This window comes from Haemorhous mexicanus, chromosome 19 (genome assembly GCF_027477595.1).
Source record: "Haemorhous mexicanus isolate bHaeMex1 chromosome 19, bHaeMex1.pri, whole genome shotgun sequence".
Lineage (NCBI taxonomy): Eukaryota > Metazoa > Chordata > Aves > Passeriformes > Fringillidae > Haemorhous > Haemorhous mexicanus.
In genome coordinates, this window is record NC_082359.1 from 10403665 (window position 1) to 10417533 (window position 13869).

Sequence of the window (13869 nt, forward strand, 5' to 3'; positions counted from 1 at the left end):
GCGCCTGCCCCCGCCCTGCCCCCGCCATGGGCGGGTAGCGGGACCCGCCTCGCCTCAGCCCTGCGGAGCCCCCCCGCCCTCCGCGCCATGGGGTCCCCGGCGGCCGCTTCGGCGGCCGCGGCCACCGACTCGGCGCAGTGGCTGTCGGTGAAGGAGGAGACCATCTTCCTGCACGACGGGCTGATCCGGGTCACCGACCTGGCTGAGCTGCCCAGCGAGATCATTGGGGTGGCCGAGCCCGGCGACACCGAGCTGGAGGTGAGGCGGCCCCCCGAGCTGAGAGGAGGGACGGGGCAGGGCCGGGGGGTGAAGGGGAGGATGCCCTCGGCAGAGGGGCACGGTGGCAGCGGAGGCCTGAGGCGAGGAGGACGGGGGGATGGGAGATGGGGGTGCAGGGAGGATGACTAGGGGAGGATGGGGGGCCGGCACGGAGGATGCTGCGTGCGGATGCCGGGTGAGGGATCCGGAGTCCGGAGCCAGCCGGTGTCGAGGCGTTCTGCTTGTCTTGAGTCAATCTGATTTATTTCAGATAATAATGAAAGTGGAGCTGGGCAGGAGGATGGTGAGGTGCTGATGTAAATGGAGGGTGAAGTATTGGTGCGTCCTCCTTGTTTTGAATCCGTAAGGTTTGGAAATCAGAGCCGCACTCGCGGATTTCAGCGTGGCCTTTGGCCCGTTTATTTTTATTGAAGGTTTTGTGTTTTCTTGCTGTTACTTTTAGATGGTTTGTAATTCATCAGCCTTACAACGACATGCTCAGGGGTGCCCGGGTGCTTTATTCAGCTGTTGACAGTGATCGTTATTAAGGAGCCAGGAGGGCAGCCCGGATTTTCATCCCAGCTTTTTACCTTCCCAGAACTGCCCCTGGTGTTTGTTGGTTGCAGGCAGGCGGTGCAGCTGTTTTATCTTAGGAGGAGCCGCTGAAGGACTGAATGTCACGGATTATAGGTTGCATCTATTTGGTAGACTGCATTTTTTTTTCCCCCCCTGTGTGCCTCCCTTCTCCTCTTTCACCCCACCCTCCTCCCCAGCAGTGTGGCTCGCAATGACACAGGGGCTTTGTCACCGGAGCTGAGCGGTGGGAAAGCACAGGGGACGTTCCAGCCGGAGCTTTATCTCCAGCCTCTGTTTGGTCCCAGGCATTTTAGGCCGAAAAACCCTTTTTAGTGAGGCTTTAGCTGCTGTCTGGGCTGTTGCTGAGGTGACCCCACGAGCAGTCCTGACAACATTATTGTTCATTGGGCTTTGGGGAAACTTCCCCCAGCCTTATCTAAGGAAGGATATTTTCTGCAGAAGGTGTGTTTTCTGTCCTGTGTTGGGACACTGGGGAATGGCATGGAGAAATCAGCTGCTCCCCTGAAATGGATGTTGGCAAAAATCACATGAACAGGAAAAGGGAGATTTTTAAGGTGGCTGACTTATCTCTGTGTGTATAAACATGGAATGATTCTCCCTTGTGATCAGAGTTGCTCTGGCATTCAGTGCAGCTTGGATGCAAGAAATTATTTTGATTTCATGGCATAGTTCTAGAAGCAGAATTGAGTTTAAAAACTGTGCTAGAAAAATAACATGCTCCCACAGCATTTTTCATGTTATATCGCAAGAAATGAGGATATCCTTTAAAAAACTAACAAGACCTTATTTTAAGATCTTGCCAGCCAGGCCAGAAGTGTTCCAGGCTGAAACTTGACACACAGCTTCACTTGACAAACACTTCAGCTCTGGAGAATTTTTTTTTGTTAGTATTAAGAATGTTCTGAAACTCCAGTTGTTTGGGAGAGATAGGAATGGGATTGGTGCTACTGTGTCTTGTGCTTTGACATTTATTATAACAAGTGTTGCAGCAATCCAGTGCCACTGATTCACCTCATTTTTTTCTGCTCCAGAGATTCTTTTCCTGTTTGTGTTTGCAGCGCAAAACTTTGAAATAAATAATTAAATATGACTTTTTGCTGTGGTGCTTATTTTTGATAAGTACTGATTTTGACTTGTATTGATCTTTATTCTTAAGTCACAGCTTATTAAAGCCTTTTATTTCCATCCACTGATGGAATTGATGATCACAAGCGATAAATTTCATTTTCAGATATCTGCAAATTGGTTTAGACTTTGGTTTTGAGGGGGAAAGTTTTTTAAAAAATGAAATTTCACGCGGTGCAAATGTAAAATATTTAGTTCATAACTTTTCTCTGCCTTTTTTTAATGCTGTTTTCATTGAAATAAGGGGTACTTTGGTGATGTGGAATGGCTTTGAGGAGCCATTTTGTGGAAATAGGTGCACACATCTGATTGAAGCGTGGCCATGCAATCGACTGCCACACAAGAGCTCATTTACACTCTTTCTACTCCTACTTGCAGTGTAATAAATATCTTTGAAAATGGTCCAAACACAAATCTCTTGGGATGTGCTATTGGCCAAGGGTAGGAGATGCTGCAGCTGCTGCTTTGATTAGGAAACTTCTTTAATTCACTTCTTGTGCTTCATCAGTGGTGGTCAGAAGCCTGGCTGAATTTTGGAGCTGAAGTGCTTAATTAAAAATGTATAATGTTTAATACTTCAATGGATTCTTTTTTGGGTGGAGAAATGTCGTTCTGGTCTGTTTTGCCTAAATATCCATTTAAAGAGTGTATTGGTGACTAATGTCAGTGTGTTTGGACGTGTTTCCTTTGTCCTTCTGTTCAAAGGTTCTGTCTATTTATAAAAAGAAAAGCAGAAGAAAAAATGTTACAGTGCTGGTGTTATGCCTAGAAAGGCTTATGGAAACTTATTATTTTGTTATTTTGACTCCCATGCAGCTTTGATTTTATCTTTTTGTGTATTTGTATACACTTGTATTTATACATATATACTTTAATGGTATGTTACAAGTGCCCTAATCTTCTCTTTCAACTTGTTCTAGGAGTATTGAGTTGAGTTTTAAGGGGTGTGGAGTTTTTGCTCTGTTTTTATTTTTTCTGTGATGTGTGCCAACTTCTTAGATTGTTTCAGCATATTTACAAAAAATTGAGGCTTTAAAAAAAAATTGATAGAATTTTGTAATGTTATGCATGAACCAGGTGCTCCTGGTGCAGGTTTCCCACTAAAATCCTCTAGTCAGGAGAGACCTGGGTTAGTCAGTGATTACAGAAGCCTTTGGACCTTTATTTTAAAACCTTTCACACAGAGAAATCTTTGAAAGAGCAAAGTCTTCTCCTTCTTGGAGACAACCCTGAGTGACAGAGAGCTGGAGGTGTTACCATGACATTGTGGTTGGTCAGTGCCCATCCAGGAGGGACATTCAGTGCAGGAGGGGCTTAACGTTCCCTTTAAGTTCCTTAATGTGGCCCAAAGGGAACTGCAGCACTTCCAGAATCTTCCCAGCCAAGCACCTTCCCTGGAGTAACCCAGGAGCGTGGTCAGGGTTTGTCTGGAGGAGGAGAGCTCCCTCAAACCAGGGAGATTTGTTCTGCCAGCTCTGCAGAGTCACCACAGAATGGTTTGGGGTGAAGATCATCCAGTATCCCCTCCTGCCATGGGCAGGGAGCCTTCCTCTGGTTTTCCCATGGAGCTGGGAGTGCAGCTCCTCCCTCAGTAGCTGTTGGGATCATGTCTGTCCTCATCTGCTGCTTGGGCTCTTGTTGAGCTGGGTTCTGTAGGACAGAGTGAGGTGTGGCTCTGCACTGAGAATAGTTACCTTTAATCGAGTGCAAGGTAAACAAAATAATAAAAATGAAACAAGTAAGGAAAAAGTGGTGGCCTTTCCTCTTCCCCCCAGCGTGGCCTGGGCTGGCTTTCCACAGAGAGGTTGAAGAGCTGAAGTCCAGTGCTCTTTTCTCAGCATGTGCCAGTCCTGTGACTGACTTGTGTTTGCCATAAAATGATTTAGACTGGAAGGTTTCTGCTAAACTTGGAAGTTTTCACCCATTTTCCTCCCGGCCCAGAGAAAACATTTTGTCACTTTTGCCTGATTGCTGAGGGAGAGAGCAGTTCCCTGCAATTATCTGGGTCAGTGCTTCCCAAACCTTTCTGCTTGTGACCTTTCTGCCATCTACAAGCGTCACCTCTGTCATGCTGAAAGTCCCTAATGCCACCATCAACAATTGACTCCTTCCTAAGTGGATGACCCTTCCTGGGGTTGTGACCTCTGACTTGAAAACTGCTGATCCAGGCGTGTGGCAGGCTGGGAACAGCCTCATCCTGCCTGTGCCTCCCCTTCCAGTGCCCCAGGGGTCCTCTGCCAGGACTTGGAATTTATTAAACTTCTCTAATATGGACCACTGGGCCTCTGACTTTGGAGTTTGGAAGTTGTATTTTAGGTAACCTTGTAGAGAAACATTAGGAAACTTCTCAAGGATGATTTTGCAAATCTGTTTCCCAAATATAGATCTTGTTACCAGTTGCAGCTTATTAATTCAGTGATCTGCACTCTCAGATGTTTAAATTACAAAGATTTTTCTTTACCTTTTGCAGCTGTTTTCACCTACTACTTGAGTAAGAGCCAAATATTTTAATGAACAAAGAAACAACACTTTATAGCATTTTATTTATTTACAGCTTGCTTGTTCTCTGTAATTCATCTCAGATACAAAAGTTATTTCAAAAATTTGTATGGTTACAAAAATGATTTGGGATAAAATTGTAAAAGATAGCAGTGTCTTAGTGCTTATTTGTGAGCCATGAGATTTCCAGTGCTTTCACAAAAGAAAACAGTTCTGCTTTTAGCTGAGTAGTTAAAAACCTGCACTGCTCACACACACAGGACTCAGCAGAGGCTTTGAACAAGAGGATAAGGTTAAAATTTCTTGGAGCAGAAAAAATTGGAACAACCTTGAGACTTGTAGTTTTTTAACTGCAACACTAAAGCATGGTGTATAGTGCAGCAGCTGCTAAAACATCAGGGAGAAAATGTTCACACATATTTGAATATTTGGCACGTGGTGTAGCAAGGAAAAGGCCTTAGAGAGGGGCTAGGAAATGTTTTAGAAGAAATTAAGGTGGGTTTTGCACCAAGGCAGCTTCGTGCTGGATGTCCCAGAAAATGCCAGGAGCAGAAGGCTGTTCCCCAGCACAGTGGGAGACAAGGACACAGGGTTGGTTATGGAGCAGTTCAGTTGGGATGTGTATTTCAATCTTCAGCTTACCTTTAAAACTGTCGCTTGTGCTCTTTCTGTTAGAGAATAATCCATACTTTTTGTAATTCAGTCTTTTTGCATTGTTTTATTGGTGTTTCTAGAGACAAAAGAGCCCAGTAAACAAGTGGTGCTGCCTTTCTGTTAATTCTGTACAAGAGGAATGACCTTAAACCTGTAATGGAGTGGTCAAAGTAATGGAATTAATGTTTTTTCATGCTGATTTAAAGATATTTTACAATTTTGAGACTGTTTCTGTTTTTCTGTCTGGTTTGTGCCTCCTGTGAGATGGGAATAATCCATATTTAATACTCAGGGGGGTATAGGGATGTAATTGATCCTGATAAATGTCCCACCGTCTTCATCTTCCCGGGTGAACTTCAGCCAGTTGAACTCTGGAGAGAAAGAATGAAATGTTGTTGGAGATTTAGAGGCTTCCCTTTCCAATATGCAAGTTCAGGATAAAAACCCCTCTTTGTGCACAACTTCCTTGCTCCTCAGTTCCCTGTGTAGCAGAATTAAAATACACCCCCTACAGGCACCAGGGAGAGGACAAGGGACAGGAATTGTAGCCAGAGGAGAAAGCTGCCTTTTAGTGACAGCTCACGTTTAAATTTACTTAATAGGGTCATAAAACCTCAGGCTAAAACTCTTCATGTATATCAGTGTGTGTTAATTGTACTTGGTCTGGTATTTAGTATCAGCAGAGAAACATGTTGCCCTGAAAATAGGGAATGTCAGCCACTCCTTTCTGGAGCAGATTTGGCAAAAATTCTGTTTGATGGGAACAATTACCTGGGTGAGGTCATGTAGTGGGATGCAAAAGGACAAATATTGGATACAGTGGGAAAGATGGCACCTCCCCATAGTTCATCTAAAATCAGATACCTTTTGTGCTCCTCCACGTTGAAGATGATATCAAGGATCAATTAGAGTGATTGAACTTTGGCTCTACCATTTTGTAATTAAAATATTGACTAAAATTGATTTAAAAGATCAAGGAAATAATGTGTAGGGATAAGGTAGTTTAATGGACACTATTTTAATTTTACAGTATTTAATAACAGTTTTTAGTGATATGTAAGTAGCTGCTTGGATAACTTGTTCTATGGCAAAGTGATGTTTGTTACATCCTCTTCATCCTCTTTGATTCTGTTCAAGCCTTGTTAGTCAGGAGTGGTTGGAGTTGGGAAGTGATGGATCAGGGACTGGTTCAGTGAGGTTTGTGGGGGGCTAGGTTTGGTGCCTGCCCCTGACACCTCCCTAGGTGTTGCACAAGGAAATATTGAGGCACCCTAAAAGGGTGCTGGGAATCAGTCCCAAATCAGTGCTGGGACTCAGGTGTAAATCCTGAGGCAGCCCAGAGGCAGCAGGAAAGGGAATTTTACAAATCCTGGTAGTTGTGTTATTTGTATTAGAATTTGTGAAAGAACATGATGGGGGTTTTCTTGCATTTTATTTTAACTTGTTTTGACTTAAGATGGTTGGAAGATGACAAGCTTTGCCTGGAGATATCCTGGCAAGGGCTGGGATTCCTGTGTGGAGTCTTTAATGTATCCAGAGGGAAGCACTGATGGATCTGGCAGGGACCAAGTGAAGCTTTGGCACTGTTGGGGTGGGAAGGGCTGGATTTGGCTCCCAGGGAGAGCCAGAGCAGTTCCCTGGGATGTGTCTGAACCCTGGAAGCTCCAGGGTGGGAACATTTGGTCTTCAAGCTTCTTTCTGGAGCTAGCTCTGAGTACTGACCTCTAGTAAAAAGGCTTTTGAGGAAAACAGCCTTTAATTTAATTTGCGGAAGTGTCCTGTACAGCAGATGACCTCACACCTTTCTTCTAACATCCTCTCGTTTTCTGGAAGTGCAGATGCCTGCTTAGACCCTCAGATGATGTTGAATAATTAATGTTTTTTTCCACTGGTTCCATAAGCCTTGTATGAAAATCAGATGATGTAAACTGCATTATCAAAAGTCTGGAAGTCCCATTTTGGAATGATCTTGTAAATCTGTTGAAGCTGATGTACTTCCTGTATCATTTACCCGAATTAGTGCTCATTTCCCTTATGAAAGACTGAGGCAAAATCCCAGACAGACCATGCATGCTTTTAAAGCAAATTGGGAACTGTGGGATCAGGGAGAAACTAAAACTTCAGCAGGAAAAGGCTTTTCATCAGCAAAACTGATGACACTGACTCGTCCTGATTGCTACAAGACAGACTCAGAACTGTAGGGCCATATCAAAGGAAAAAAAAAATTAATTTTCCTGTTCAACTGTGGGATTTGAGGAGCAAGACATGCAACATCAAGTACATCACAGCTTGTCTTTTGTGGTGGTATCTTTGTTATTAACAAAGACCTCAGACCTATTTTCGTCAGCATTTAACTCTGAAAAGGCAAAAATTAATTCTCTTTTTCCCCCATTTCTGCAGTTTGTTGTCACTCGGTGGAAAATCCACCCAGTTTAATTCAAGAAAATCAAAAGCCAACTGTTGTGGAAAGTGATTCCATCTAGAACAGGAAACAAACTTATTTTTCAGGCAGCAGAACACATAACAGGAGGTGGTTATTTTAAATGTGTAATATGTGGTTTAGAAATTAATATTCATAATCTCTTGAAGAAGTTAATTAAAGGAGGCTTATTAGGTATAAGGAGCTCAATACAACATCCATTCAAGTGTAATTAGGATGTGAATTCCTTTCAGGTGAACTTTTCCTGGCTCTAGTGGTCAAAGTCCTACTGCAAAGCTGTTTCCTTGCCTTTAGTCAGAGGCTGTGTGGCACTGGCAGATGTGATTGTCCTGCAGCATTTTAACAAGCTGTTCAGGAGTCTGCAATTAGCCAGAAACATTTATTTCATGATCTCTATGACTGCTGCCTGCAATTAAAAAACCCCACAAAACAAAGAGCCCTGGATGCCATTCCTCATGGCAGCTTTGTCTCTCAAATTCCCCTTCCCACATTTATATTTATTTATTGAATGAGAGAAGGACAGTTTTACAGCATAAAGATGGGCCAGAAATTGTGTTTGAAGGTGGATGAGATGAGGAACTTTGGAACATGGCCAGAAGCCCTTTGGACACTGGATCCAGAGTATCAGAAAATGCTTGGCTCATGGCTTTCCTTGAGCTTGCCACAGCTTTAGTGACTTTGCTGATCTCCACTGTTGTTTGCTGGAAGGAGAAAAGTTGTCTGTAAATGACTTAAAACTCTGAGTTTTCCAGTCCCTGGCTGGGTATTAAACCATAAATATATTTTTGTATCATGCTTTACTTGTTTTCTGTTGTTCTAACTTGGTTTCCAGTTTTATTTAGAAGTGCCAAAAAAGCCTCTTTCTTCTGTCTGAAATGATGAGGAGGAGACTTTTAGGGTTTTTAACTACAGCAGCAACTTGAAGTATTTTGAGAAAGGTGCAGCTAAGTGCAAGATGATCAAATTTAAGTTAGAAAAAAGCAGGGGAGGGAGAGAGTGTAACAGAGCTCTTGGTGGATTGGAATAAACTGGTTGGTTGGTTTGTTTGTTTATTTGAAGAGCTCCAAAACTAGAACAAGCATGTTCTTGTTACACAATATTAGTGACCTATCAATTTTCATAGAAGGGCTCTAAACCCCTGGGACCCTCCAACCTCTGAGTTCTTTTGAAGTTTTGCAAAATTGCCTCGATTACAGAAAAAAGCTCCAGAGGAGAGGGGAGTGTTTGTTTTCCAAGCTGCTCTTTTGTGTGTGTATCTTTCTTTACAATCTGTGCTGGTGTTGTTGTTTATTGAAAGCTTAAAAGTCCCTGTCAGCCACCCCGGGTTTGGTGAGGATGCTGACTCAGCAATAACAGGCTCACAGAATCCCACAGCAGTGGGGTGGGAAGGGATCTTGGGAGATGCCCCAGTCCAAACCCCTGCCAGGGCAGGGTCACCTGGAGCGGGTGACACAGAGAGACTGCACACCTTCCCTGGGCAGCTGTTCCAGTCCTTTCCATCCTCCACGGATAGGGGTTCATGGATTCCACGTGCTTTAGTTTATGGCCATCACTCCTCATCCCGAGATGGACACAGCACCACTCGCCTGTTCTTTGGCCCCAAAAATTAAAAATAATATCCCTCCATCTGCTGCAGTGAACAGCTGATCTAAAAATCGCACCACAGCCACATGAGGTTTCTTTTCCCCTTCAAAACCCTCTATCAACACCCACTTTCCCCTTTCCAGATCCTGACCTTCGAGACCAAGAACCCGACGGAGCTGGCGGAGCGCTTGCGTTCGGTGTGCGGCAACCAGAGCAACGCGTACGCGCGGCTGCTGGAGTACCGGCTGAACGCCCTGCGCGGGCTCTGGAACGCCCAGCGCCAGCTGGCCCTGGAGGAGCAGCACGACCGCGAGAGCTCCGGCGACGAGGAGGCCCTGGCCCTGCTCAAGCGCCAGGGCTTGTTACAGCAGCCGGAGCAGGCTCCCTTCACCTCCCGCATGGGGCTGCTGCTGGTGTTCCCGCTGATCCAGTCGCAGAGCAGGACGGACCCTTCCCTGTGTAACATCACTGCTGAGGTGCTGCTGAATTGCCTTCGGGACTGCCAGCCCCTGAGCCTGACCAAGGAACCGGCCGACTGCCTCAACGGGATCGAGTCCCTGCTCTGCTCCTGGCTCGAGGACGCGGCGCCCTCCGGCCAGCACATCCCCTACAAGCAGAAGGAAAATGCTGCTGCTGCCCTGGTTGCCTTGGCTTGTGCAAGGTAAGGGAGCTGAAGTAACTGAGAATCATGGGATTGGGAAGATTGGATGTAACATCCTGGAGTTCTTGAATTCAAGGGTTGCAGTGAGGTTCTTGAGGTTTGGCGTAAGGCAAAATCCCAACCAGATGTTCTCTGAGGGGTCACAAGCACACAAGTTTACTGGCAAAATAGAGAGAATTAAGGAACTTTGGCACAGTCCAGCCATGATTCACCATTACCCATATCCCCAAATTCCACATCCATGGTTTTTGAACCCTTCCAGGATGGTGACTCCAGCACCCCTGGGCAATGCTGTGGTTGGTGTTCATTCTCTCTTTCCATTGCAACAAATCAAAAAGGATGTGACTGCACTGGTGATAGTTATTTTTAGCTTGCACCAGCCTTTCTCTTTCTGATATTTAAATATTGGGTTGGAAAGGGTGAAACTGATAAGCATTTCTTTTTTGCATGTGTTTAGTATATGCAAAAGCAGAAGGATCTGGGTTAGCAATGCCTCATGTGCACATTGCTGCTTCTGCTGCAGTGAGCTGCTCTAGGAATGGTTCCAAATGTGTTTATCAGGGACAAAGGGAAAAGGAGACAACCTTTGTCCTGCACCTTTCTTTGGCTGGAGAAGGTGGAACCTCCAGGTTTCAGGGCAATTCCTTACAGATTTGATTTCAGTGTCTGGAGGTATTTTTTAATTTTGTTGCCAGTGAAGAGTTCAATCATTGTAGATTAAAATACCCCTTGTCCTGCATGGGTTTGGCATCAAGTGATTGAGGAAAAATTGGACATATTTGCTTTTAATCAAAACCTACTATTTTGAGAGAATGGGGCTTGGGGAGAGGGAGAGGAAATACAAAACCTCTGCAAAGCCCCATGAATGTGGCTTTAAAGTCACAAGGAGCCTTTTGGAAATACTGGTTTGAATGTTTCTCCAGGTCACAGCCTTGTCTGTGAAGTTTAACTCTCATTTAAGATGTTGGAGTTCCCAGGATATGGCATGATTTGCTTTAGGAAAAGGTTTATTCAAATGAAACCTACTTAATTTCTAGTGCACTTGTTTTAATGAAGTCAATGAGAAATTTATGGTATGTGGCAAATTATTCTGTCCTGACAACTGCCTTATCTGAAAGGCAATGTACTTGAACATAGCTCAGAGAAATTGGATTTGATAAACACAATCTCATTTCTTTTTTTTCCCCAGATGTCAATTTGCAGGAAATATGGGATGTTCCCTTGCAGCTGAGCTAAATTTCACGTAGAGCTTTTGAACTTCAGGTTGATCTTTTATTTTCTTTGCAAGTCTGCCTTGCATTGCTTAGAGAGTTGAAATATCCCATTGTGCTCTGTTCACCTCTGAAAGCCTCACACTTTTCCTTTAAATATCTAAGTCATGTGTTGAAGAAAAAACCTTGAAAATGAGACCATTACTGACATTCCTAGTTGCAATCTTGGGTGCTTCTTATTGCTAAAAATAAAACAACAGGGTAAATATTGCTTTAAATAATTAATTGAGGTGCTTTAATGTGTTTGGTGTCGATTTTCTCCAGGCTGAGGTTTATCAGTGAAAGCAAAGAGCTGAAGATGTCACTGGGGAAAACAGGGATTGGGGTGTGGAGGAGGGAAGTTTGGGAGCTGAGTGACCACATGTGACAGCAGAAGGTTGGATTCAGCAGAGTGCAGGTCAAGGATCTCTGCAGCTGATCACTCCTGTTTGTGGAGAAAGCAGCTCATAACTGACCTGAGACACAACCAAATTCTCCTGCTTAGGTGGGCTGTGATGCTTGGAAATAAAGCTACCACACCTTCCAGAAAATGGCCTTGACCTTTAAAACTGAAATTGTAAAATACAGATTTTTTTAAAGACGTCTGGATCTTCCAAATTTGGGGTTGTGAGGGGAGACCTCATCCCAATGCACAACTTCCTCAGGAGGGGCAGTGCAGGGGCAGCCCTGGTCTCTCTGACAGGGACAGGACACAGGGAACAGCTGGAGCTGTGTCAGGGGGGTTTAGGTTGGAGATGAAGGAAGGTGCTGGGCACTGCCCAGGCTCCTCAGGGAATGGGCACAGCCCTGAGGCTGCCAGAGCTCCAGGAGCACTTGGACACTGCTCTCAGGGACAGCCTGGGATTGTTGGGGTGTCTGTGAAGGGTCAGGAGTGGATGATGATCCTTGTGGTTCCTTCCAACTCAGGATATTCTGTGATTCTGCGAAAAGAAGTCAGAATCTTGATAAGAAATGGATGAGTCTGGTCTTTCCTATTTGAGTTAGGAAAGGCATCTCCAGGTGGGGGTGCAACAGCCCTTGCTCACACTTGGGCTCAGCCAGGAAGATCCATGGGTTGCACTGGAGATCTGAGTGTGATTAATCAGCTACAAGAAGTCCTGAAAGAGCTGCCTCAGGAGCAAGGTTGAGGTGTTTTATCAGGTGCCTGGATTGCCTTTATGAACCTGTTGTTGATAACCCAGCCTGTGGCTGCTGCTCTCCCTCCCAACTGGGGCTTCAGCCTCTTCCAAAAAAGGTGGAATTTAGGCCAGAGGTTCCCCAGCATTCTGGCTGTCCCCCTCTCTTCCTCCTTCCCCTTCCTCCCAAAGAATGAACATCCTCCAGGAAAGAGATGCCAGTTAGAAGAGAAGCTGATGCCATATCATGGCTGTTGTTCTGGGTGTTCTCCATGGCTGCTGTTGTGTGTGTTCAGTCTGGCTTCAATAGACATCTTTAATTCATGTTTTTCTTGTCCTTTTAGAGGGTCGCTGAAAACCTTTGTTCATACAGTGCATCTATTACAGAAACAGACTGAGCTGGGGTCCCTGCCTGTGGCTGATGTTCTCTACAGGTTTGTAGAACTTTTCTCCTTATAAACTTTTCCAGCAGCTCTGAAAATGTGTTAAGTGCATGTAGGGAGGAATGTCTTTGAAAGTGATTAAAAGGCTTTAGAGTTATTGAAAGCTTTAGGGAAGATTTAGTCATGTGCAGAAGACATTAGAAAATCAAACCTAAAAGCATTGATTGGATTTTGGGTGTTTTGTTTTTATTTTTTCATTAAATATTGATGATTCTTTTAAATGACTTATGAACTCTGACAGAATAATTACTTTAAATACATCATGGTCTTAACTTTTAATTTAGCTCTTTTTTCCTACTGCTATTCTTTATAAAATTTTATTTTATTTTCTGCTTAAAGGTTGTTGCTTTTGGAGGGAGGCCCTGGATCCCCCTCCTGCCTGCTGGGAGGGAAGCACATCGTGTCCTGGGGCTTTGAGGACATGTTACCTGCCCCTGATGCCAACACTGGTGCCAGCAGTGAGAATAAAGGTGAACTATTTCATCCTTGTCACCATCAGCAGAGGAGGACAGGATGCTTTAAGTGCTGATAATTGTTTAATGACGAATGTAAAACTTGAGAGTTGGGGCTCAAAAAATGTTGCTGGAGAGCAGCTGCTGATTTAGACTGTCAGTCTGTGGGAAGCAGTCCAAAGCAGTTGATCCAGTGACCCTTCCTGGCTCCAGTGGGAATTTTTCAGAGAGGTCAGACAGAGTTTGGATATTATCCCCTCGTTAGAGCATAATCACTGCCCTGTGCAGTATCCCTGTGTTCAATAGCCAGCTATCAGTGGCACAGCAAGTTTATTTTTAGAAGTACAAGTTCATTGTTTTGTTTTTCCCCCTCTTCCCTACTCTGCTTTTGTTTCTTCCCAGTTGAGTTTGAAGTGCTTTTTTTAATGCTTTCTTTTGTATTTCTTTTCCTGAATTCATTCTCAGTTTTTACTGCTTTGTTTGCTTACTATTTTTGTAATAAATAAGAATTCTCATGGTTTTAGAAATATTAGTTCAAGCTTTGATGACATTGAATGCAATCCATAGGAGTTTGAAAATCTGAGTTGTTATTCTACCTGCAGATTTATTGGAGACATCTCTTTTTAGGTGTTTAGGCAAGAGAGTGTGAGTGGACTTTTCCTTCCTGAGCTGAGTGTCCAGATCCTGTGAACTTCAATAGATTGACTGGACTTGTGTCCCATCTTGATTATTAATAATTACTGCTTTGTTTCAAATACATTTTGTCTTAA

General features: G+C 44.2%; 1 protein-coding gene across 4 annotated transcripts in view; it reads left to right on the top strand.

Annotated features, from left to right (window-relative positions):
• The window catches only part of HECTD4 (HECT domain E3 ubiquitin protein ligase 4), a 65761-nt gene continuing 51892 nt past the window's right edge, over positions 1 to 13869 (top strand). For 2 of the 4 annotated variants that reach the window (XM_059863426.1, XM_059863427.1), the window contains exons 1-4: positions 1 to 258; positions 9301 to 9818; positions 12549 to 12638; positions 12987 to 13117. In XM_059863426.1, the coding sequence (XP_059719409.1) occupies positions 88 to 258; positions 9301 to 9818; positions 12549 to 12638; positions 12987 to 13117 (910 nt within the window). In that variant the 5' untranslated portion in view covers positions 1 to 87. The remainder of the gene's footprint in view (positions 259 to 9300; positions 9819 to 12548; positions 12639 to 12986; positions 13118 to 13869) is intronic. The other 2 variants (XM_059863428.1, XM_059863429.1) reach the window with 1 other exon arrangement.